The sequence below is a fragment of the Nelumbo nucifera genome, chromosome 8 (genome assembly GCF_055504915.1).
Source record: "Nelumbo nucifera cultivar China Antique chromosome 8, China Antique-T2T, whole genome shotgun sequence".
NCBI lineage: Eukaryota > Viridiplantae > Streptophyta > Magnoliopsida > Proteales > Nelumbonaceae > Nelumbo > Nelumbo nucifera.
In genome coordinates this window covers 28,403,631-28,431,187 of record NC_142656.1, presented here as the reverse complement: position 1 = coordinate 28,431,187, position 27,557 = coordinate 28,403,631, and the positions used below count along the sequence as shown (strand labels likewise).

At 36.8% G+C, this 27,557-nt stretch overlaps 2 protein-coding genes across 3 annotated transcripts; one reads left to right on the top strand and one right to left on the bottom strand.

Moving 5' to 3' along the window:
• Positions 1–1,715: 1,715 nt before the first annotated feature.
• VPS22 (EAP30/Vps36 family protein) lies at positions 1,716–20,208 on the top strand. 2 transcript variants are annotated; one of them, XM_010270071.3, is made up of 7 exons: positions 1,722–2,083; positions 2,202–2,312; positions 4,710–4,845; positions 18,216–18,370; positions 18,815–18,922; positions 19,766–19,855; positions 19,946–20,208. In XM_010270071.3, exons 1-7 carry the CDS (start codon positions 2,033–2,035, stop codon positions 20,054–20,056), a joined length of 762 nt encoding a protein of 253 aa, XP_010268373.1. In that variant the 5' UTR covers positions 1,722–2,032; the 3' UTR covers positions 20,057–20,208. The 2 variants fall into 2 exon arrangements, with proteins under 2 accessions (XP_088750014.1, XP_010268373.1); XM_088893888.1 differs by lacking the exon at positions 2,202–2,312 and having other exon boundaries at positions 1,716–2,083.
• Positions 20,209–24,095: 3,887 nt separating this feature from the next.
• On the bottom strand, positions 24,096–25,576 carry LOC104605344 (uncharacterized). Its single transcript, XM_088893989.1, has 2 exons — positions 25,438–25,576; positions 24,096–25,270 (listed from the first exon to the last, which is right to left on the bottom strand). The coding sequence occupies exons 1-2, from the start codon at positions 25,439–25,441 to the stop codon at positions 24,354–24,356; spliced, it is 921 nt and encodes a 306-aa protein (XP_088750115.1). The 5' UTR covers positions 25,442–25,576; the 3' UTR covers positions 24,096–24,353.
• Between the last annotated feature and the right edge of the window lie 1,981 nt (positions 25,577–27,557).

The window sequence follows — 27,557 nt, the reverse complement described above, 5'->3', positions numbered from 1 at the left end:
ACTCATAAGGCTTTCTGCGATGTGTTGGCAAAGGTGAGCCCGAGAGCTTAGACAGTTCCCAATTCAAATTCGGAAGAGGATCCCAAACTTCAAATTGTTGCTACTACTTCGTCTCCTACTTCATCTGTAGTAGTTTCTATAGCTTTTCCAACTCAGAATCCATGCTCTATCATAGACAAACCGAAATCCATTTGTCAAAAGGCTAGAAGCCATGTTCATTCCATCATAACCTGGATGTCCTCTTCCTCTAATCACCCAAGCACCAACCATTCATCAACATCATCTCTTTCATTGAAGGTTGTGAAGCACCGTCGCCCTGCCCAAGAGAACATCCCACAAAGCTCATCCTCATAGATCATGGTCCAAGCTTCAATGAGCATAAATTGGAAGGGCATTTTTGACCCTGAAAGGGTAATTTTGGAATTTTTGAAAAATAGGTCAGTCATGTGATGTCACATGTGAACAGTATGTGATTCAAAGTTAACGGTACTACGGTAGGGGATGTCTTAGACAATTGTTAGAAAACTTTGGGGTAAGGATAGAGTTAATTAATTTCCTAAACCTTAGGGATACTTTAAGAAATTTGCCTAATAGTAAATTAACATTAAAGGAAAACCATTTTTGCATTTAATTGATGGTCAATGGTCTATAAGGAGGCATATTAGGTGGGCTTAGCTCGAGCTCGAATGGACCCATCTCATAATTTTAGACAAGTTAGATTCGATTTTTGATTCTCAACTTAGGCCTAAGTCTAGTCTCAAAAGTTTGTTCTTTTTTATTTTTCGTATTGGACCCAAGCTTATCCGTTAGATAGCTAAAGTTAGGCCCTATTATATTCATACAATCATAAATGCATATATAGCACATAAATGGATACATGCATGTGTACGCAATTATACACATGTATTTTATGTCAAATATTGTCATGACCTAATTGACATAACAAAGTCCAAGATTAATCCAAATGCAACAAATTTCAATGCAGGGTGAGACCAAGTTGGACAAATCAAGCCTGACTTTGATCTAAAGCCTTAGGTTCAATGTATAGGGTTGGGTTTGGGTTTAACTTAAATTCAATCCAACCTACTTGACTTGCACCATAATGGTCCCATCGTTTGGGTAAATGAGTTTAATCAATGATATCATAATTAAATAATAACAATTTAATAAATAGATAGGAACACAATAATATCTAAGATATTATAAACTTATCATATCAAGCAAATAAGAATTAATTATGTAAATGGAATAAAAAAAAATTAAAGTTGCCTAAAAATGAGATTGTATTTTTAAGTCAAATATGTGAGATCATGATGTCATAATTATATAATTAAAAATAAAAAATAGATAAAAAATATAAAAGTTTGTGCACATTTCTAATATTACATATTTATCATAATAAACAAAAGAAAATATGATAAAGCAGAAGTATTTTTACTAAGAAGAAAATAAAATAATTTTAGTAAAGATATTAAAATTATTAAATTTATCTGAAATAACTAAAATTACTAGTATATTATACTTTGATCCTATCGTCAAGACAGCCAAGACATATTGGAGATCGTGTAGCCGAGGCGACTCTACCCATGTCTACCCACAACACGCTACCCCGTGCATTTAGAATATCTCCCCGTGTAGATGTTTTCAAACTGTGTCTGCGATGTTATTATGTATAGACGTGGACAGAGTTCTTGTGGGCAGAAGATCCGGACTCGGGCGAGGCTGGTGACGAACTAACAAGATCCAACAAAGAACACGAACCGGCTTGTTACTTTATAGGTGGGTTGGGTTAACCCGGAACGACGCGAAACGTCTAAAATGAATCTGATACTGAAAGCAGAAACAAGCCGGAAGCTTACCGTGTGCTGCTACTCCTTTTCGTCGAGGTTTGAATTCCAGAAAGTTTGAAACTGGTCGTCGAACATTATCGGCTTCTGCAAAAAGGCGAAACCTTTGAGTTACATTTCGTTGGTTGAGAGAGTGGTGTTGCTACCCATTCAAGGTCGAGTTACGCTCAGATCATTCGAGAAGAATGAGGAGAAGACCAGGAATTGGGGGTTTGCAGACGGCCGCGGCTGCTAGGGTTTGTTGCTTTGATTTCTGTTGTTGTTATTTGTAATTTCTGCTTCGATATCCATACTCGTCATTTTGATTGATTGGATCGATTTTTTATTTTCCATTTTGTTGTATTTCTCTCTAAGGATCAATATCGATTGCTTGGAGAAAATGTGACCAAGCTCAGAACCGACATCATGAAAGAACAGCTCACTACATTTCGAACCCAATTAGAAGAATTTGCTCGCAAGCATAAGGTCTTTTTTTTTTCGGTTTTTTATTTTGAACATTTTGTGTTATTTTGGTGTATCACACAGGTTTCTTGAATGAACATGATTAATCTCTGCCATTGGTTTTGTCGGAACTTCTTCGGCAGCTTTTCTTTGTGAATTGGAAAGAAATTGTTTGGTATTAGTTTGTAATGCTTTGCCAATTTGTAGATAGTGAGTTCAGTATGCCGAAATTAGAGTTGCTGATGTTTCTGAAAATTCAATCTTATTCTCTGAAAAAATTATTAGATATCTATTATTCTACTTGAACTCATTTTATGGGTATGCCGTTTTTTTTTGAGAAAGGTAAAGTATAATGCCATTAAAATAAACAAAAGGCATGTATAACAAGTAGCTGTACATAGGGATTTACAAATACTGCCTATGCAGTCCTATACCCCCACACCCCGTTTTACAACAGTGTATTCAAAAAAAAAAAAAAAGAGTTATAACTTCTGTCCTTAAACAATCTATTTACTACCATCTAAGAGTAATTTTCCCACATTTTTCTGAAAAACTGTATCTGTAGAGCAGAGTTTATTCTTAAAGATCCTTGCATTCCTCTCCTGCCATATGTTCCAAAAACCTGCTTTAGGGACCATGTTCCACACCAGCTTTCCTCTCTTAGTGAGACCTTTGACTCTCCAGCCCTTCACAAAATCCACCTTCGATTCTGGGCAGCACCTTTGCACCTCAAAGGCTCAAACAAGTTCCTAACCTTATACCAGACCTTGAAAGAGAATCTACAGTGCAATAACAGGTGGTTGATTGATTCATTTTGCTCCTGATCTAAGACACAAATGGTGGAATCCAGCAACATAGGCCCAGTTTGGCATCAATTCTGGAGATTCTCATTCTCAGGATCCTTTCAGAAAACAATGGATTCTGAGAATTTTCATTGAGAGAATCACTAGATGTGTTTGGCAGCAATGAATTACGTTTAAATCATTTGGCAGCAATTCTCTAGATGATTGATACACAAAACCATGTCAGTTTTAATAAATATATAAGTCCAAATGAACTGCATTGTACTCTATTACGTTTAAATCATTGCCAGATACGTATAAAAAAGGAGAGAAGTCTCATGCTCATTTTAAAATTAAAATGATACACACGACTAATAAGAAAAATGGCCAACAACAAAAAGAATTCATGCAAAGCAATTCTATGATCAAGCTTTTGAACTAAATAATGTAGCAGTTTCATAAATACACTCTAACCATGGCATTATGGAAGGGAAGAAGAATGAAGGGCTGTGGGGTAGGGTTTATCGATTGGTTTTTGTGATAATCAATGAATTTACGTTTTTGCCCATATTTTGACATGTGGCTTTCAGCACATGTGTTCGTTATTTTAACTTAATGTGGCAAGAATTGCCTCTTGCGAGAATCATCGATTCTGAGAAGTGTCGTTTTTTTTTTTTCACTTCCCAGAATCTTGCTTATAGAGCCAGCTTCTCATCCCACTTCGAACGAGAAACACTTCATAGTCGTGTCCAAATGTATTTCTCATCCTAAGAATCCAAAGAATCACCAGTAATGCCAAATGGGGCCATACCTTTCCTCACCAGATTGTCCCTGATTAGAATTCTGTTCAAATAGGCAGTCCAGACAAGAAAAAGATACCTTTGTGTGCACATTCTTACACCAAACGATGTTAACAGGAAAAGATTTTTCCTCCAATCTGGAGATGTAATTGTAAAAATATTTGACTGAGAAAACTCCAGATTCCTCCCATTCCCAAGTTTTTCTATCCTCTCCCCTGCTGTCCACTTGATCACTGCAAAGCTTATGCAACAATTCTGCCAGTGACTCCACTTTATGGTTATTTCATTTCTTGATAGTATAATTTTTTTTTTCTTCATAAAGCATGGTTGAATTTGTTGTCTTTCTTGTTAACTAAAGGGCATCATTATCAGTTTCAATGGTTTTGGTGATTGCATGACACTTTTGAAGTACATTGCCTTATCCATCTAATTCTAATCCTATATATTATATATATTTGATAGATATAATTCTAATCCTATATATGACACCATCTTCAATCAGTTCATCAATAAAGATAATTGAGTCAAGATACCAATAGATCTGTTCATGGGCCAGGCTTGGGCTTGACTTTTGTAAAATTTGAATGGACCCGGGGCCCGGCCCAAAGCCCAAGTCCGACATAGTGAAAAGTCGGGCCCAAACTCAACCCGCGAACAGGTCTGGATACCAACAATTATAATTATGACTAATTTAATCTTTTGTGCCTGTTTCATATTTATTCAATCTCTATATGCTTCTTTTAATAAAATTCCAGATAGAATGTTGTTTCTCCATTGGTAATGGTCATACTCAACTTTTTAGTAATCTTGAACTTTCAACATTCATTTTGCTACTGCAGAATGACATTCGTAAAAATCCTGCATTCAGATCACAGTTTCATGAGATGTGTGCTAAAGTTGGAGTAGATCCCCTTGCCTCAAACAAGGGTTTCTGGGCTGAGCTACTCGGGATTGGTGACTTCTACTATGAGTTAGGTTGGTAGTGATCTTTATTCCTGGCACAGATCTTATATTGAAAGTCTTTGCACATTTTGGTTGTAGTATACGGAACAATTCTTTTGAACACTTAATGTTAAAAGGGAATATTCATGTTGTACATGGCTACAATATGGGGAAATAATATATAAAAATTTTACTTTGTGCATTTGTATTGTTCTACTTTTTTATTATAAGTGCAAATAAATTTCTTTAAGAAGAGTACATAATAGAAGAGAGGTGATTAAACACTCCATGCCTCCAACCCGGAGAGATGCATAAAAAAGAAAGTAAAAGGAAAAGGAAATACAAAATCAAATCCCAACATCAGATACTGTATCAGGAGTGGACAAGAAAAGGCGATCTTTGAACATTCAAAAATTCTGGAATCATGTTTCCAGCATCAGCACATAATCTTTCATGATCCCTCTTACAAGTTACAATGAAGAGATGTCTAACATTCTTGTTGTTACTGTTACACATATAATGCAAGCTGGTTATTATATAACCTCTCTTTTTTTCAAGTCATCAATGGTGAGTGTTGATGGTGTTCAGTCCTTAAATAGAGCGGAAAACAGGAAAATAAAGGGAAATAAATAGAAGAAACGAGACAGGGAGAGTGAGAGAAATTGAGAGGAGAGAAGAGTAATCTCTCCCCTTGGTGGCCAGAATAAATACATGCTTTCAAGGATAAGTATAACTAACCTTTTTTTTTATTAGCATTATAACTGACTAATGTGACCAACTGACCATGATTAAGTTGGGATGGATACAACCAGTGTTTAGGAAACTGGACCGGACCGGATGGTTGGACTGGTTGAACCATGACCCAAGGCCTTGGCCAGTTTGGTCACACCCCAATAACTGTATTTTCTAAAAACCTGGTGAAAACCAGCTGACCGGCTGGTTTAACCAGAAAACCGATTAAATGAACCTGTCCCGGTTTCATGAAACAACCCAGGCCATTAAATTATTGAAATTTTAAAACGTGTTTAACAAGACTTGAATCCATGACTTCTTATTTTCATATATTACTTAATTACCACTAGTTGAATTCTTTGTGTTATTTAATGATTCTTTATTGTATATATTACTTTATTACACACATTTTAAATAAAATTTAAATTAAGAGACTTGAACCCTAGTCATTTTCTTTAAAAAATGAGGAATTTGCCATCCATCCACCATATTTAATTATATTAAAAGTTGTAAAATATATAATATATAGTATTTAGATAACCCATAGTATATATGCATATATGCCACATCATTAAGGTTTGACCTCTGGTTTGACCCCTGTTGAACCTCTGACCCGTGAACCTCTCCCTTTCTCTGGTTTTATGCCTTGTCCGGTTCTCTGAACATTGGATACAACTAAACAAGGCAAATGATATAACTATATCTTTAAAACATAAAATAAAGTAAAAGGAGACATATACCCCTGAGCAAGAATAAAAAAATTGCAATGTATCAGCCTGTATCGGGGGGCCCCTACAGGGGGAGTTTCAGGTCAGACCCTGGTTCAGGGGGTAGAGGGGCCTTAAACTGACCCCTCTGAACCAGATTGAAAAAGAAAACTAAAAAAAGGGGGAAGCGACTGGCGTATCAGCCTGTATCGATATTTTGAACCTTGCCCCTGATTATACACTTCTCAACACTCCTCTTCAAGCTGGAGCATGGATATCATTTTGTTACAAATATGAATCACTCTAACCCCATTTAAACTTTTAGTGAACAGATCTGCCCATTGACTCTCTGTCTGAGTGGCTGTACAAATACAGTAGAAATAGTGTTACCTAGTTTCTCTAACAAGATGATGGTCCACCTCTATATGCTTGGTTGTTTCATAGAAAACAGTATTAGATGTGATGTGAACTGCCACCTGGTTATTAAAATGTCGCTTCATAGGGATTGAAATACCTTACCCAAGTCTCTGTAGGAGATTTTGAAGCCAAACTAACTGAAATATAGTATGTAGCATTAGGGGCATATCGGCCTGTATCGATATTTTGAACCTTGCCCCTGATTATACACCTCTCAACACTCCTCTTCAAGCTGGAGCATGGATATCATCTTGTTACAAATATGAATCACTCTAACCACATTTAAACTCTTAGTGAACAGATCTGCCCATTGACTCTCCGTTTGAGTGGCTATACAAACACAGTAGAAATAGTGTTACCTAGTTTCTCTAACAAAATGATGGTCCACCTCTATATGCTTGGTTGTTTCATAGAAAACAGTATTAGATGTGATGTGAACTGCCCCCCCCCCCCCCCCAACCTGGTTATTACAGTGTCGCTTCATAGGGATTGAAACACCTTACCCAAGTTTTGTAGGAGATTTTGAAGCCAAACTAACTGAAATATAGTATGTAGCATTGCCCTATATTCAGCCTCTGCACTACTCTATGCTACTACACTACACCTTATTTCTTACTGTTTCAAGTGACATGATTACCACCCAAAATGTGCAGTGTCTAATAATGGATCTCCTCTTTCCAGTAGAACCAACTCAGTCAACATATGTGTAGCTCTTAACCTCCAAGTGACCATGTGCGTTGTATAACAATCACAATCAGGTGCTCCCTTCGAATAGCTGACTTTTCTAATCATAGCATTCCATTATGGAACTAAGGGCTTTGCATTGACTGACTAATAATACTTAGAGCATACAAAATATTGGATCTTGTGATAGTTAGATAATTCAACTTGACCACCACAATCTTTTATACCTTCCTCGATTATCACATAATACCCCCTAATCAGCACTTAACTTGATGTTGGGATCCATGGAAGTCTCTACAAGTTGTGCATCCAACAACCCATTCTCCTCAAGTATGTCAAGTACATGCTTCCTTTGACTTAAATTGATGCTATATTTGGACCAAGCCACTTCCATGCAAATGTACCAAGGCCCTTGGTTTGAAAATGTTGTTGCAAAAATTGTTTAAGTATCTCTATCTCATGTTGATCACTTCCAGTGATGGCAATATCATCAACAGACCACTAATATCATCTTACTAGCTGTCATATCACAAGCCACAACTAAGCACCAAATGATCCACTCAGCACTGTTTCAATCCAAACTGTTTCACCACCTCACTAAACTGAACAAACCAAGCCCTAGGCGTTCATTTGAGACCATAGATTGCTTTCTGCAACTAACAGACCTTATGCTCCTTCCCCAAGCAACAAACCTAGGTGGTTGTTCCATATAAACTTCTTCCTCCAAGTCACCATGTAGAAAAACATTTTTAATATCAAGCTGAAATAATGGTTAGTGAGTTTTAGCAGCTAGATAAATCTAAATATAACCTTTGGCAACAAGGAAGGTTTTTAGCCTTTCCATGCTGCCATCAAGGAGATGCTTCACAGTATAAAACTAACAACAAAATAGATATTTATCATGAAAGAGAAGATCCAATGTGCAATTTTTCTATAAAGCAAGAAATTCCTCCTCCATAGCTTGTCTCCAACCAATTGACTGAAGAACTTCTTGAACAGAGAGGAACAGAGACAGAGCATAAGAAGGAAAGGAAGTAATGATAGGCAAGAGATAAGTGATCATAATAATGAAAACTAGATAGTGGATGAGCAGTACAACTACATTTACCTTTTTGGAAGGCAATAGGAAGACCAAGGTTGAATGAAGGCAAATAATCTGTCGTAAAAGTAGATGGTGCACTTATTAAATTGGTGGTTTTTTTTGTACGCAAGATAGGAATAAGCAAATGCCTTGGGATCATTAGCAGGAACAACTTCAAGAGCAAAATAGGGTATAGATTCAAAGAAAGTAGCAATAAACAAAGGACTTTCTTAAAGTAGGACTGTAATATCAATATCCCTTTTGGGTATGGCAATAGCCAAGAAAAACACATTTGACAACCCTGGCATCCAATTTATGAAGACTCATACCAAGGAGGTGCATAGACACAACCATAGATATGTGGAGTCAAAGTAAAAAGGGATTGAGAAGGAAATAAAATAGAGGAAGGAGAAGTACTATGCAAAAACGGATGATGGAATTCTATAATTAAGAAACAAACAGTAATTATTCCAAAACTTCTCTGGGGTATTCATATATTTCAACAAAAAATGTGCAATATTCAAGAGGTGGCGATTTTTTCTTTTATCCACACCATTTTGTTGGGAGGCATATGAGCACGAGGTATGGTGAATAATGCCATTTTTCCTAAGAAAGTTTTGAAATTGTTTATTCAGAATTTCAAATATTCATGGCCATTGTCAGATCTCAAAGTTTTAATAGAAATGCCAAATTGATTCTTAATTTTTGCATAATACAACTGGAATATTGAAAAAAACTTTGGATGATCTTTCATTAAATATAGGACTCGACTTTTATTGGGCCTCAAATATTAGAATGAACAAATTGAAAAGGACTAGACACAACTCTCAACTCGAGGACTAAAAGAGACTTATTGATGCATACTTAACTGACATAATCACATTCCAATGAAGACAAATTACTCAAAGTAAGCACCAATGCGTTCAACTTTTGAAGAGTAGGATGACTGAGGTAATAGTGCCACTGGAATGGAGACAGAGATGATTGGAAGGTTGCCTTTGATCCACCACCACCAATCAAGATAATAAGTCCTGCTTCATGCGCTACCAATCTTCCTTCCCTATCTTTAGATCTTGAAAATCACTTCTGGAGTAGTTTAAATATTTAGTTAATTTCCTAATAGACATTGACAATGAAGGGAAATTTAGAACATAGAGAATAGAAGATAAGGATAAAGAAGGATAAAAAGAAACATTACCAACATCATGAATAGAAGAGGAGGTAGGTACCATTGGCTATGGTAACTAACTGATAAGGAGATGATTTGGAAACAGAAGAAAACATACCTAAGGACCTGGTCAATGACCCAAGTTGAAGAAGGAAATGAATGGGAAGCAAAACATGCCATATATGAAGTAGCAATGATAGTACTATTATGGTTATGGTTGTTGAATCAAAGGAATTTTCTCGTATTCCTCACTTGAGATGCTAACTGTCTCCTTTCTAGTATTATATGTGGTTGCCAATGAAGATAGATCAATCGGTCAGTCAGTGGGGTGGAGCTTTGATGAGGTCAGAAAAAAGAATAAATAAATAAATGATGTAAATATGTTTTGAGTTTGTTTCTGTAGTAGGATCCTTAAATAGTTGTCTTGGGAAGCTTTGTAGTCAAATTGTGTCTAGGGGATTTTCATCATTTTATAATTCAGATTCTGGTCAGGTGCAGTTGATTGTGCATCTATTGGGTGTTTTTGTAACTAAAGTTATCTTTTGGGGGTTGTTAGAAGTTGGTTTTGTTCTTAAGGAGCTGTTTGTGAAGGGGGAAATTCTAGGGGGCTTATGTGTAAAATATTTTAGTTGGCTTCTCCAGTAAGCCATTGAGTATTATAAAAGAGAGGAAAGCTGTTTCTGTGGGGGTCTTTTGGTTCTTTTTCTCTTATTTGAGCTGTAGTTCAGCCCCAACTAGGGTTTCCAAGTATTGGGAGTTTGGGTTTTGAAGAGTCGATCCATTTGGTGCCTTTCAATCCCTCTATCATGGCGTGTCCGCATGAGAGGCCAGTTTGACACCATTATTACTGTATCAGAACTGTTCCGGGAGTTTTTCAGATTCAGGTCATAATCTTGTTTTTCTGTCCACATCAAGCTTTTTCTATGATCATCACTTTCTACTGCATGATTTGCCTAACTAGTATGTGGTTCAAGAACATAACAAAAGTTAATTGTGTTCATCCATGCCACAATTAGTTCACTTCTGTGGCCCACGTCCACCCCCTTGTTCTGGACCACCTCCAAGTCTTGTAAAAACTTCTTGGTTACCTGGGCCAGTCCCTCCACCTCCTCTATAATGTTGACCAGTACCTCTGTTACCACCTTGTCCTCCACCTTTGGTAATTGCTAATGCTGATCTATTATGACTAGCTCTTGTCTCTATGGGTATAGAGATATTCTATGCATCCATGCAACACCTCTAACGAAGATCAGTACTCCCTAATATTTGAGCTTTGACCATCTCATATTCTGGTCTAAGACTTGAAAGGAAATGTGCCACGTCAAAATGCTCTCTTTGTAGCTGCTGGATCTTAATATCTAAGCTAAGAGGCTGATAAATATGGCTCATTCCTTGTACTTTTGAGGCTGGCATAATTACTTTGTTGAAATTGAAAGTACTCTTGGAACAATTGATACACTAGGGAAATGTTATCCTTGCCCGAATAAAGTCTCTGTGCATGAAGTTTACACCAGGAGTGGCAATTTTGAACCCAACCTGCTCTGCCCATCCTACTCACCCATTAATTGATGGGTTGGATCATGGTTATCAATGGGTAACGGATTAGTTTTTTATATCTTGGTTTTCATCTCTCTCTCTCCCCACCTCTGGTTCATCTTTTTCAGTTTTCTTCTTTCTTCTCTAGGAATCAATCTCTTCCCTCTCTCTACAAGCAACTCTAATCCAAGGTGTACAAGATGGTGACGAAAACCATTGTCTAACCCTAGACTACTACTCTCAACCTTGTGTATACTTTTCTCTTCACTTTTTCCTCTCTCTCTCTCTCTCTCTAGTTGGATAGCCCTAATCCAAACCCTAAGCAACCAAATTCAGCAGTGGTAATTGGAGATGGATCACTCACACCACCAATTTCTGGTATTCATTTTCCCTATAATTGAAGTTATATTCTTTTTCTTTGCTTCCTCTAGGTTTTCTAACTAGCAAATCATTTTTCTTTCTCTATTTCTCTTCTCTCTTTATAGTTTTCTCGGTGGTTTTAGGCCTTGAGTTATCAATGTCCAAGGAACACTATTAGTGTAGGTTAATTAGAATCTTTATTTCTGGTTACTGGTTCACATGTTTTTTCTTAGTCTACTATTTTCAATCCATTGACAGCTTAATATCAATCAAGAGGCAACCTAAATCTCCTGATCCTGATATGATGTTGGTGTTACTACTCTTTGAAATGTGCAACAAAGCAAAGAATAAACATTCCAATTGTTGGTGATATTTCATTTTGTTGTCAAATGAAAAGGAAACCACTACACTGCTTCTGCAGGTCTTTATTGAGTTGATTGCAGGAAATTTTTCATTGCAGAATCTGCATTTTCTGGTTAGAAAGGACCATTTTACCCTTTCGTTCTTTATTCACTTTGGGCAACAATTTTTCACTTATCTATGAGACCTGCACATGATGTTCTGGTAGTTTTCCCCTTTGTTATTTTTTTGAAAATTCCGTTTTCTTTTTTTTTTTCTGTAATTTCTGTTAATTATCTCCATTTTCTATGCTTTTTTATATTTATTGGTATATTATTCAGTAATTTCTGTAATTTTTGTTTTTTCTTTGTTTTTTTTTTGTTTGTAATTTCTGTTTTTCTATTGCTGTTAGCTTCTTATATCTATATACATATTTGCAATTTCAGTCATTTTTTTGCATTTTCTGTATTTTTCTATAACTTTTGTATTTTTCTACAGTTTATGAATGTCTTGTTTAATGAATTAAAAGATGTGGGTTGGGTCAAGGCAGGTTTGGGTTGAACCATTGAATGGTTGAACCCAAGCCATTTACTTTTACCTAAATGGGCCATTAATGGGTTGGTGTGTTAGATCCACCCCTTAACAATTGCCTTTGGTTCCATGCTCTTCCAAACCCATATCATTATCTGGGCATTTCCTATTCCCACTCATCATAACCACTGCTACCAACCACAGGTTTCCTATCCTTCAAGTATCTTGACTTCCATTTTGCCTTGATAGAAACTTCTAGAGATTTGTTTCAAGGTATATTGTTCTCCATTCAATTTGATAGAAGTTATCTGCACTCTAACTAATTCAGGTTCATTAAAACCACTTGGTTTAGTTTCCCTACTTCCAGATGCAGCCATAATGTCTTCAAGAAAGTATTCACATGTTCAGCAGCAAAAACTTGATGACTCTACAACACTAACAATTCAGTTCTAGCAGTTCACAGTTCAGCGTATCTGTCTTTGCCACCACTAACACAATTTATTTAGACCTGCCCACAACATCTACTTCCATTTCCCTCTTTGATAACTTCAAATAGTGGGTTCAAACCACCACAACCACAGATTACACCACTCCACAGTCACTTGTAGTGAGTCTAGTGAGTGACTAAATCATAAATCATCATCATAATTGAAGCTTTATCCCAAATATATGGGGTCAGCTACATGAATCTTGTTTTGTCATCCTCTTTTGTTTAATGCAATATCCATTATTAAATTATGGGCTCTTAAATCATTTCTAACTACTACAATCAGTGTTCTTTTTGGCCTACCCCCAGTCCCTCTATCCCCTTCAACTTACAACATATAGCTTCTTATGGGTCCTGTTGGTGGTCTTCTATGCATGTGACCAACCATCTTAGTCTACTTCCTATCAATTTATGACCTATTGGAGCAACTCCTAGTTTTTTTCGAATGACTTCACTTTTTTTTATTAGTAAAAATTTCATTAATGATTTATAGAAGTTATTACATTTAGTATAGATTGGCAGATTCAATAAACCTTTCCCCCTTCTCAGATTACAACATATTATAATCTTGCCCAATATAGAAGATGTCTGTCAACACCTTGTTTTGCATCTGCATCTGCCATCCCATTAGTAGTCTCCTTACCCAACTAAATGTTGCATTGAATCTTTTTGCTAGAGCATCAATTACTAATTGTGAATCTTTAGCTGATCTAGTCCCTATAACAGTCCTCCTTTTGAGGTTCTGTATGGTCGGGCACCTAAAGGTGTTGTTGATCTAGTCCCTATAATAGGGTCATGACAAGTTAGTGATGATCAGGGGCGGAGGTAGGATTTTTTATTGGTGGGGGCCAAATCGTAATAAACATGGATAGGGGGGGCAAAAGATAGGAAACATGGGTAAGAGGGGCAAAATATATGTAAAATTTAAATGGCTACTATAGGGAATTTCAAGGCATAGGGGGGCCATGGCTCCCTTCTGCCACCCCTGGCTCCACCCCTGGTGATGATGCCGAGGCTTTAGTTGAATCCATTTAGGAGATTCAAGAAAATGTACAATAGAAGCTGAAAGAAAGCAATCGAAGGTATAAAGAAGCTAAAGATAAGCATCGTTGGGAGAAAGAGTGTCATGAGGGTGATCTAGTCATGGTTTATTTGTGGCCTGAGAGGTTCCCTGTTAGGACTTACTACAAGTTGAAGTAGAAAAAGATTGGGCCATGTCAAGTGCTGAGACAGTTTGGCGATGATGCATATGAAGTTGAACTACCAGCTGATTTGTCCATTTCACTTATTTTTAATGTAGCAGACCTCTTTGATTACCATGGAGATCTAGAACCAGCAACAAAGGTTGAGCAAGGACAAGCACAAAGGGCTAGGAGTTCTAATGAGTTTGAACAACAATTGAGAACTCTTGAATTAGTGAAGAAGAGTTTATGAGGCTAGATGGAGGCATGTGCAAGGCTGCTAAAATTGCTGCTCGCATGAGGTTGAGCTCTTTTTAACCCGACAAAAAACAAAAAAGAAAAAAATGTGAATGTATTTTGTTTTGCATGTTTTTGTAGTAGGATCCCAAATTGTTGTTTTTAGGTAGCTTTGTTGATAGTTTGGGCCCAGGGGTATTTTCGTTGTTTTATAATTCAGTTTCTGGTCAGGGGAAGTTGGGTGTACATCTGTTGGGTTTTGGTCTCTTGGGTCTTTTTGTAATGAAAGTTATCTTTTGGGGGGTTGGCTTGTAGTTAGTTTTGTTCTTAAGAAGTTGTTTGTGAAAAAAACACATTCTAGGGGTTTATGTGTAAATATTTTAGCTAGGTTGTCCAGCAAGCCAGCGATTCTTATAAAAGAGAAAGGGGGCTGTTTTTGTGGGGGTCTTTTAGTTCTTACTCTCTTGTTTGAGCTGTAGCTCAGCCCCAGCTAGGGTTTTCAAGTATTGGGAGCTTGGGTTTTGAGGAATTGACCCATTTTGGCACCTTCCGATCCCTCCATCGCTGCGTGTCCGCACGGGAGGCCAACTTGCTGCCATTGTTACTGTAGCGGGACTGTTCTAGGAGGAGTTTTACTTTAGGTTTAGGTCTGAAATCCCTAAAAATCTATCTTATTTTGTGTTTTCAGCTTGGTATTTCTTGTGCTTATTGCTGTATACTTGAAGTGTTGCATGTAATTTGTTTTTCTGTCCACATCTAAATGTTGATAAATCTTGCTTAACTTGCTGTTATTAGTAAAATTCATGTTTTACCTTTTTCATCTTTTACTGAACATGCTTCTACAGAATCTACACCTTTTTACCTCATTCACAGTAATGTTTAGTTGTCACTTGTTATTTCATGATTGGGTTATAGATATTTTATATTATTTATTGATGATTGTATTAGATACACGTAGGTTTATTTTCTTCATAAGAAATCAGAAGTTTTTCCCACATTTAAGAATTTTCATGCCATGGTTTTGACCCAATTTAAAAGTGGTATAAGCATTTTGAGATTGGATTCAAGGGGAGAGTACTTTGATGGTGAGAATGGTGAGTTCCAAACCTATCTCAAACAACATGGCATTCAGTTTTAGAAGTCTTGTCCAGATACACCTCAACAAAATGGGGTATCTGAGTGCAAGAACTGTTACATTGCTAGTATGATGAGATCCCTATTGCAAGAGTCCTGTGTTCCTATTACCTTTTAGGTGGAGGCGACCAGTACTGCTGTATACCTTATTAATATCATTCCTACATCTATCCTTGAAGATTCCTCTCTCTTTGAATCTTTGTTTCAGTGCCCATTGAATCTATCCATGCTTTGTGTCTTTAGTTGTGTCTGCTTTGTCTATCTCCCTCCCCATGAACACACAAAACTAACTATTCAATTAACTATGTGTGCATTCATGGGATATAGTATGGAATACAAGGTTTCTTTGTTATGATCCCAAGGTCCGTCGATTGTGCATATCCCGTAATGTCATTTTTTTTGAGAATCTTTTCTTCTTTGAGCACATAAACAAATTGCCTGCACCGTTTTTTCTATTTTGCATCATTTTGGTTTTGCAAGTGATCCTCCTCCTCTCAGTCCTTAGCAACTATACGTTTATTTTAGGAAGCATCTATCTCACTCAATGCCTAGGTCTTCTCCACCTCCAGCACCAGTGATGAAGTGATTGGTCACTATAAGTCCCTCCTCTCATCCTATTGACTTACCTTCACCTATTCCTTTGCATTGATCTTCGCGTATTTTTCGCCAATTTGATTGCTATGATTTCTTCTCTAGCCATAGCTCTTTTTTGCTATTTAGTCCTCTACATGCATTCTTGATTCATACCACCAGGCTATAGTAGTTAAGCATTGGAAAGATTCCATGGACTCAAGAGGTTCATGCTCTACTAGAGAATGATATATGGGAGCTTGTCTCTCCTCCACCAGATGCCTCCATCATTGGTAGCCATTTGGTCTATTCAATAAAGCTCAAATCATATGGTACTCTAGACAGGTATAAAGCCTTTTTGGTTGCTCAAGATTATAAGCAAGAATATGGGATTGACTATGATGAAACTTTTGCTCCAGTTGCTAAAATGACAACTCTTATGTACTTTTGGCTATTACTTCTCTTAGAAAATGGACAGTTCATCAGATGAGTGTCAAGAATGCCTTCTTCCACGGGCATTTACAAGAGATGATTTATATGAAATCACCTCTTGGATATTGTGATAACCCCCTCTTGGTGTGTAAACTGAAGAAATCATTATATGGTCTTAAACAAGTTCCACGAGCTTGGTTTGATCATTTTCGTACAGTGGTGGAGGTTGGTTTTCAGTAAAGTGCATCAGGTTATTGTCTTTTTACCTTCAAGCGAGCACAAGGTTGACTCTCCTCTTGGTTTATGTTGATATCCTTATCACTGGAAATGACGTGGAAGGCATTAATAACTTGAAACTCCTCAGCAGCTCCTTCAAAATGAAAGATCTTGGGCTGGTCACCTATTTTCTAGGCCTTGAAATTCAGCGGTGTCCTCAAGAATATTTTGTCAACCAATAGAAATGTGCCTCTAATTTAGTTGTAATGGCTCGCCTAATTGATTCTAAACAAGTTGATACACCTCTAGATCTCAATCAGAAGCTAAGTAAGGATGAGGGTGAGCTTCTTCCTTATGCTACATTATATCGACAACTTGTAGGTAGTCTTATCTACCTCACTATGACTAGACCAGATATTTCCTATGCTGTTCAACTAGTTAGCCAATTTGTTTATGCTTTACGCCAGCCCCACTTTTTAGTTCTCCAGATCATTCGTTATGTCAAGGGAACAATTTCTCATGGTTTATTTTTCTCATCTTCTTCGTCTATTCATCTCCGAGCTTATATAGATGTTGATTGAGTGGGCTACCCTGACACTCGTCATACTACTACTAGCTAGTGTATCTTCCTTGGAGATTATTTGATTTATTAGAAATGCAAGAAATAACAAATAGTTTCCAAGTCATCTACGGAAACGGAGTATAGAGCAATGTCTTTTGTATGTAGTGAAATAGTTTGGCTCAAGGCGCTACTTCGTGATATGGACATTGATCATTTTCATCTGCCATCCCTCTATTTGCTGATAACATGAGTGCTATCAAGATTGCATCCAACCTAGTTTTTCATGAGTATACTAAGCACATTGAAGTGAATTGTCACTTCATTCGTGTCCTTCTCCTTGTGAGTCACATCTCTCTCTCACGTCTCCTTGGGCTTGTAGCTTGTAGATCTCTTCACCAAAGCTATGACTAAAGCCCAACATAGTTTTCTTATAGACAAATTGATGTTTGTTCCCTAGCATCAGTTTGAGGGGGAGTGTAGAGAAGATGGAGGGTAGTTTTGTACTTTTACCCTCTACTGTATATTATTAGGTGTTTATATTAGTGTATTGCCTTGTCTCTTTATTTCTTTTGTAAGGATAATCTTGTCTATTCACCTTTTAATATAAATTCATATTTTCTGGGTTGGTTCGATCTGACTGATAAAACCTAACAGATCTGAAGTTTCTTTGCTCTCTCTTGCTGGCTTCTCTTTCTCATTGATTAACAAGCAGCAATTGAGAAGCAAAAGAGAAGATTTCTGGGGATTAGTTAGAAGATCAAGAATATAAATTGAAGATCAATAGGAGGAATTGAAGGATTCTTCTTAATATCAATTTCATTTAATGGAACACACACACACACACACGCACACAAAGGTGCTTGTCTATGAAATTTGGGCAAGAAATTTGTTTCTATGCCATTTAAAAACATTACTTCCTCATATTACTACTTTTTGTAAATGGTTATCCATTATGAAATGGTTAAGTTTGAATTTTAATTTTTCTAGAATTACTTCTACTGAGATGAGGCTTCTTTCTTGTCTAGGCAGGGGTACAAATTGTTGACATTTGCTTGGAAACAAGATCTGAAAATGGAGGTTTGATCAACTTGCAGGAACTCTGCAGTCGTCTTCGTCAAAGGCGAAAGGCTGCTCGTGAATCTGTCTCTGAGGATGATTGTTTGCGTGCTATTAATAAGCTGAAGGTATCAATGAAACTTACTGCTTTCATTGCTACGTCATGTATTCTAGATCAAATCCAACATGTTTTCCACAGAATGCTAGTTATGACGGTGCAATACGCGCATTGGATAGTGGTGGAACTCTTGATTTAGTTGGACCAACCACAGATTTCTTTAACTACAAGCGAACACACTGAATGATTATAAGCTTCATATTATGAGAATCAAATGGGGGAAAGATAAATAAAAAACAAGTGAAGAGTCCAGGAAAAAAACTGATCATTCAGGTCATGGAGGTGATCTCTTGGTGGAGGCATATTAAATGATTTTCCATAGTGCATGCACCGATACTCTGCTTGCAGGATTGTCTTGCTTCATGGGAATGATATGAAACATTTTGGATAACCCCATAGGCCATGTCACTTTCTATGAAATTTCTACTTGATTGTGATGATTGGTTTCTTTTAGGTACTGGGTGGTGGTTATGAGGTTATTTCGGTTGGAAAGAAAAAGCTTGTGCGCTCTGTTCCTACTGAATTGAACAAAGACCATAATGAAATTTTGGAACTCGCCCAGGTTTGTCTATTTTCTTCTCTTATTTTCCTTTCAAATTGAATAATCTGCTTCACAGAATGGTTTACTGCATATTATTCCTTTTTTCCTTCTTTCCTCTTTTTAGTAGTCTTGAGTCAAACCTGGGACTCGGGATTGAACCCTGGTATATACATGACCACTGAAACAAATGTTTTTCCAAATAATTGAGGAATAAATGTGGACAAATATCTAATATTTTTGTCATTTTCCAAAAAGATTGTTTCTCTTTACTCAAAATTTGTGACACTTGTATGTTTCTCAACAATTTAGATTTGTTTTCCATGTGAAAATCAAACTAATTGGTAAATTAGGAAAATTGTTCTTTCTATTGAATACCATTTTCCAAGGAAATCATTTATTTGCCTTCGTTTTACATGCAACCAGATGCAGTCCAAGTGTCGTTGAAAATCGCAATATCTTTAGGTGCTTGGTTTTGACGGAGCCATAACAAAAACAAATCAGAATTTTAGCCTGTGAATAATGTGGCCATGTGGGAGATCCCAACATAAAGGTCATGTCCAGAAACCTCCCACTGGGTTCCTAGCACTGGTGGCTGACTTTTGACAAGTAACCAAGACTTTTATTAGAATCTAATCCGGTGCTCTCCACAAAATTAAATCATAAATATGGCAAACACCCCACAAAATTTCCAATTCTTAGGAATAGTAGAATCATTTACATGTGAGAAGTACATTTTGCATTAGTTTTATGTTCTACTAGAAAATAAAAACAATGGAATGAATGAGACAGTACACGGCTTTAATTTTTGTAATCACAGAGACCATTACTCTAATACCCTTTTGGCATGGACTTGAAACCTCTTAGGCTCAAGGTTACGTGACTGTGGAAGAGGTAGAGAGGCAGCTTTCCTGGTCATCTGGCCGTGTTACTGACTGCCTTGAAACTCTCCTGAAAGTAAGTACTTGCTTTCTTATGGAAGGTTTATTTACTTGAATTATTGTTGTTATTGGTAGTATCTCATATTCTCAAATTCTATTTACACAGGAGGGGCTTGCAATGATTGATGACGGCCACAAAGATCGTAAGCGACGCTACTGGTTTCCGTGTGTATCATCCATTCATACATCTGTAGGTGCTGAGGCTGTTAAAAGTTGATTTTCTTATTATGTTAACCTCTGTGATTGTAAATTGGAAATGTTAATCTCTTGAAATCATTTCTGCCACTGATTTTGATAGAAAATAATGATCTGTTGCAATCAACAACCTCTACGGTTCAAAACTTCAAATATAGGTCTGTTTCGAAGTTCAAAGTATTGGTAATTTGGTATCGCTAAGGCAGTTTTAAAATAATTTGGGGGACACGAAAATGCATGAATATATAGTGGAACCATTTGGATACGGATGGATATACATGGGAAACTTGTAAATTTCACAAAATGCATTTGTGACACCCAATCTGTGATTCAAATGGTTATAAGGTATAACAAGAAGTATACAATTTAGAGAGACTACGGTAACCTTGGGAAATGGTGGATGTATTAAAATATGCATGTATACTCAAGGGTCAAAATATCGATATGCCCGATACACCGGTATGGGCGTATTGGGCGAATTGATAGTGTTTCAGGCTTTTTTTTTTTTTCTTTTTCACAACTGGTTCAGGGGGGCTGGTTTAGGTCTTCTCTACCCCCTGAACCGGTCAGACCTTCGATACACTCATTATAGGGGCATATCGGAGGGGTCTCAGAACGATATGTATCGGACGATACGGGTCAAAGTATTCAATATGTTTGTTGTATGCCTTAGCTTATAAAAGTACTGTAGACCACACATGGAATATTGTGGTTGTGTTTGGTGTCATTGCTATTTGTATTAGAAACCTTGGTTGTGTTTGATTGTAATGCAAATAAATTTGCACTGATGCAAAACCATGGCAGTACAAATGATTTGAGTGTAAATTCTGACCTATTTTTGTTTCAAATTTTAGCTTATTTTGTTTGATTGCAATACAAATAAAGTAAATTAAGACATAAAGTAGAATAAAGTAAAATCCAAAACAAAATTAAACAAGAATTTGCAATTTTTTACTTTTGCACTCCCATACATTTGTATTAATACAAATTTATTTACATTGCAACCAAACACATCTTTTGGGATTTATCATACAAATTTTTGAGAAATTGTCTTGTCACATCACATCAGATAACATTTATACATGGGATTAATATTAACATTTATGACATGGTTCTTAAAACCAACCCGGAGACCAAACTGATTAGGGTTCTAGTTACCGGGTCGAACAGTTCAACCGTTCGAAACGAACAGTCGACCCAATTTGACAAAAAAATAAAAAAAATTAAATAATAAATTAAAAAATAAAAAACGATCAAAACCGTTTGAACGGTTAACTGCCCAGGTCAATGGTTTGTTGACCAAAATCAATATTTTTTTTTTGAGAAATCTTGATTTTAGGGAAAAACGGAACCGGTCAACTAACCGGTTCTTAGTTTTTCCGGTCCAACCGTTCAGTCCGGTCTGGTTTTGAAAACCATGATTTATGATATAAACATCAAATTTATATCTTAATACACTTAAGCAAGTCTTGGCTGTTGGAGTGCACAAAAGGAAAATCGAATGGTTTGAACCTCCTTATATGGTGACCCAAGCAAATTGTGCCTCCCTGTGTTTATGCACTAACATGCGTCACATATATACTTTACACTCAATATATGTAACTATGTAAGAAAACTCCTATTAATTAGCCCGAGAAAAGACTTGTAAGTTTCCATAAGGTAAAAAAGAGAAAAATAACAATTGTAATAGCAAAATGGTAAAATTCATTTTTTTAAACCCTAAACTTTACTCGAGACCTTAAAATTTTATAAAAATGAAGAAGCGGAGCATCAATCCCCATACCTCTCGCATGCTAAGCAAGCACTCTACCATCTGTGCTACATCCCCATGCCATTTTGATCTCTAATAATTATAAATCTCAGCTTAAGCCATTAACAAGGTAGTTGAGTTAAGTTGGTTTAGCTCCAATTGCCTTGAAGTGTATTTTAAAAAGGTTAAAAGGAGAGTTGATTTTGGATTGTGGGAAACCTTATTATACCTTCCATGTGTTCACATGAGCCAAATGACTTAAATATCATAATATAGTGGAAAGAACTCCCTATTCTCAAAAGGCATTGGATTTCCCTCGTTGCTATAAAAATGAGGAGTTATATTTTTGTTGACTTTCTGTATGTTCTTAATTAAGGATGGCAACCCATTCCTTTGGGGGCCTCCTAAGGGTGGGGATTTTGTGATAAGTGTGCAAGTAAGAATGATAGGGGCATAGGGAAGAGGATGGGGTTAGGATTTTTAGGCTCGATAGGGTTGGGAGTCAAAGATAGGACATAGAAAACCTGGTCCCACCTCGCCCCATTGCCATTCCTAGTCTTTCAACATGGAGATGCAAGAACAAGCAAAGTTTGAAATTTGCGTGGTACATGAAGAATAAGTATTGCATTAGCTTGAGCTAGGGGTGAACAAGAAAAACCAAAAAACCGAATCGAGCTGGAAAACCAACCGAAACCAAACCGAAAATCTGGTTAACCGAATCAATTGATTTGGTATTTTTATAAAACTAAAGGTACTAGTTTGGTTTTGGTTAACCAATATAGAAAACCGGCAGTTAACCAAACCAACCGATATATATATATATATTTAGGTATATTTATGCATATTATATATTTTATATTTTCTATACATTATAAATTAATAAATATGCATTATATATAAATATATATTTATTATTTTAAATATAATATTTTATATATTTCTGAATTTTTATTATATCTTATATATTTTTTATAATATATATTATAAATATAAATAAAACAAAAAATCAATGAATCGAATCGATCAACCGATTAATCGATTGTCTTTGATTCAATTTCAATTACTGATTATCCAAAAACTAGTAGTACCAGTTTAATACCAGGATTCGATTAATCGAACCGTAAGCACCCTATAACTTGAGTCATTAAACTTTGCTGCTGAATTCATGTTTCAGGGGTTGGGATGGGGTAAGGGACAATCCAGGCCTAACCCAAGCCAGAGACCGAAACCTCGAACCTGAGCCTGGCCAACTTATGTTTTTCGATAGAGAAGCTAGCCTGACCAACACAGGTTAAAGCCTTGATTACTTTGTCAACCCAATACAACATAGGATGGGTTCGGACTTCGGAGTCAGAGAGTGTAATAAGAGATTTTTCGATTCTCTTTTTTGGTTTTTTATTGTTTATCCAAAATTACTTGGTTAATCAGGCATACAAATACAAGTTTGAACACAAATATCCAAAACTACTTGGGTGTTTAAATTGAATAGACAATCCGTTCTACCAAAAATAATTAAAAAAATAAAATGGCCAAAAATATTAGGCGGTTTGAATGGTTCGATCACCTGGGTCAGCGATTTGCCGACCAAATTAACGATTTTTGGCTAAAATGATGGTTCTGGGGTAAAACAGTGATTGGCTTCCAATTTTTCTGGTTCAATAACTATCTGATTCTGTCCGATTTTGGAAACCATGCAATGCATGGGGTAATTCATTACATTGACTATTTATATATGAACAATTAAAAATAATGAAATTGTAGCAACATATCCGTACACTGATGGAGCAAAAGTTTCTGGGACCACCCTTCAACAGAGATCGGCTTAGATAGGGTAAGCCAATGCTCACACCGTCCCCAACAGCCTCTTGCAACCTTACATCAGGAATATCTTCCCATAAAATAAAGCACATGAATATGAAGATATGTCCAATACAAGGCTCTAAAAGCTGCTCGAAGGCATATTGCCCTGACCTTCAGGCTTGATGACATGTTTCATTGTTCATCACTCTACTTCCATGCTACTTTCGAAACCGTTATTAATTGATGATCCGACACTTGGACCATTTGGCTGAGAAATTGTTTAAGCAACTGATTTCGTTTCACCCTTAATTTGTTCTTACACCAAATAATGTTGATTTAGTCAATAACTCATTGATCCAGTCCTCAAACTATCGACCTGGATGATGATTTTTTGACTGTTTTTTATTTTAGGGTACACGTAAGCGAATTAGCTGAACGCTTTAGCTGAGCCTGACAAAAGACTCTTGTAAGTTGAAATATGAGCAACGAAGCTGGTTAAAAAAAATCTAACTGTACACCAATGAGAATTAGCATGAATTTATTGTATATATAACAATCTTTAATTAAAATAAAATCAGATACAAAAAGAACATGCAAAAAAAAATTCTCACAACGATTCAATGATACTGACCAAGAAAAGGAAATTAAAATAAAATTTGCATACCATTTATATAACCAAGTTGATCAGTACAGTCGTGCAGCGTTAATTAAATTGAGTTTCATCAGGTCGATCGTGAGACTGGCCAAATATCAAAGAGATTCCTGAGAGCTATATTTTTACGCCCCAAGACTGCGAAGGTGGAGTAAGAGCACGATGATATGATGGAAACTCCAGTGGGTTCTCTGCGGCCGATTCAGACAAGATTTCGCCATTCTGAAATCCTCGGCCAAGCTGCTGTTGTTGGTGATGATCAATGTTCAGATCGGTGGGTTCTTCTGGTGTAAGCGGGTCAGAGAAGGCCTTCAGTAACTCGTCAATGTCAAAGAACAAATGGGGTTGCAACACTGGCTCCGTTGCGAATTCTAACTCGGTTCGTTCAGGTTCAGCTTCACAACCTACTGCGCCAAACCCCCACAAAGAAGAAGATGAAACACCTGCGCTCGCTGATTCAGGTTGCTCGAGGTGAACCGGATTCTCAAAACCGTTAACGCCAAAAGTTTCCAGTGATGAGCTTGACGAATAAGACGAAATTCCAGCTAATGATTCATTCGGAAGCAAGGCTGCCTGAAAGCAAGAAGAAGATCTAGGTATAACAGGCTCTTTCTGTTGTTGCTCCCATACACGTTTCATTACATTCTCCTTGCCTCTCATCAACAAAGATTCGATTTCTCGCATCCGATCTTCAGAATCGTTCAGATCAACTTTTCCGTTATCATCTTCAGTGGCTACACTGCTTTTGTTAAGGCGGTGCGGTTGATGGTGATGAAGGAGGAGGTAGCGGTCGATTAAGGAGTCGACTACCGGATCGCCGTACGTGAAAACTTTACCAGCGGGAGAGAAGATGATGATCGCAGTCTTGGAACCGGAGAGATCATCTAGTTTCTTAGCTTTCTTGAACAATCCCGTCCTTCGCTTCGAAAAGCATACATTAAGTTTTTCTTTGCACCCAATCTTCTCGATCTTGATCCTTCTACGACCCATTGCGCAATCAAGAATTGTAGACTGATCACGATTACTCTGACTGACTACAAGTTCAAGACAGAACAGTGAGAATGAAAAAATGAGAAAGATTGCGAGAGCTAGGGTTTATGAGTTTCAGAATGAGAAAATCAGAGTTTTATTTCTGGCGAAGGAATCAATCGAAAAACTAATCTGTTATTTGCACCGGAGGGAAAGAGATGATCATACATACACATGATCTGAGTTGATTTTGAGTCCTAAATTGGAAATAGAAAGCCTCCATGAACAACCCGTTTACAAAATTTCAGACTCGTCTGTCTTTACGCTACGCCTCGTGAACAATACAAAATTCCGAGTTTGCCCTTCTTTTGTCAAGATTTTCTCAACGGTAATATACAACCACAATTCTTGGTAGTTGGTAGAGTAACCATCTCTACCGTTAATTCTGTTACAATTCTTGTTTCTTCAATCGGATGGGCTCCTCTTTTTCCAACAATTCCTAAGACCATCCAATCAAAAAATAGACTTGTGATCGAACGGTCAGAATATTAGTGGTTGGTATATACAAGGTGGTAATATAAATCAAGGAATATCTAGACATCCAACCGTATGATTTAGCGTGCAGATGATGATGTCATTGAAGTAGCCAAGTGGGCTGGTAAAATGGTCCCAATCAAATAAAGAGCTGATCCATCTCATGTACATCACACATCTACAATACATAGGGGTTCAATTTGGATGGCCCAACCCGTGGTCAGTTAGATCCGGTCCACAATATTTGTATGCATTTATGCATGCATGCATATATTATATAAACGTATATGTGTAATGCATACAAGAATATTTGCATACTTTTTTTTGATAAATCATACATATACATACATTTATTATTTTATATTGAATTTTAATGTGGACTGATTGACTAATCCCAGTGCATCAAATTTCAGTTTTAGTTGGGCCTTAGTTGGACAATTCAGCTTTTATGCTTGACATTAGGGTGAGGCTTGGGCCTTAGGCCCAATCTTAGGGTTGGGCCTAGGTTGAGCTTAAACCCAGCCCAGCCCACCCGACTTGCACCCCCTAACAATACAAATTTCTAAATGGTACAATGTCATTGGGATATTTTAGGAGAGGTTCACCTCAATCCAAAACCCAATTAAGATTGACCCTAACCCTTATAAGGTTGGATGATCATGGCTTGGTTGTGACGAGATCAGATTTTCTTCTCATAGAGCATGTCTCACACCAATACCATAGCACATTGCAGTCATACATTGGGAACATCTCTCATGAACGACAATATACAAATACAGGAGGTGTTTCCTGTGCACCACTAAAGTGCTATGAGGTTGGAGTAACCGTGTGAGGTGTGCTCTGTAAGGAGTAAATCCAGACTTGTCTTAAGGGCTCTAGTTTGGGATCAGGCACAGACCCCTGGTTTAAAATTATAAGACTAGGACTGGGCCAGGTTCCAGGCCTATAGTTCTAAATACACTAAAATTAAACATAAAAGGGTAAAAATATGAAAAGACATTTATTTTTAATTTTTTACTAATAATGTATTTTAAGCATCCTAATTTGGGAGGTGTTTGGTACAGTGGTATTGTATTGCCATTAAGTTTTAGGTTGATCAATACAAATTAACTAATCACATCAAACTTGATGTCTCACACACATTCACAAATTTGTATTAATCAACCCAAATTGCATCCACAATATAATGCCACTGTATCAAACACCCCGTTGGTGAATAGGTTTAAAAGAAAGAGATTTGGACAACTATATATGTTATTACTAAAATATTGACCAACCAATATAAAACACTTACGTAATATTTTGTATTATGTAATATATAATACATGTTTTGATATTTTGATATATAAATTTAATAAAATAATATAAAACAAGAGAAGCACAAACACAAATGTGTATGTATGTTATATATGTAATATTGTGGGCCAAGCTGTGCTTAAGGTAATTGTCCAACGTCAAAGCCTGGAAATTTCTGGGCTGTGCTACAATGATCACCGATCACCCTTGTTCGGGTTTACCACTTTAACCCAACCCATTGATACTCAGAGGCGGGGTTTGGCATTGATGCCATTTTTTGAAGAAATGGTGCTATATTGGTGTCATGTCAAAAAAAGTGGTGCTTCAGAGAACGGCCTGCCTTTTATCTGGCATCGTTTTTTCCAGAAGAAAATGTTGTTCCAGATCATGTCTTGGAAATTGGGAAAGTGTGGTTTGAAGAAATGTCAAATTCGATGTTTTTTTAGAAAACAGCCTGTTGATGCTAGCAGTGTGCAATGGCGTGGCATCAATATAGCATCATCTTGGGTATTGGATAATGCA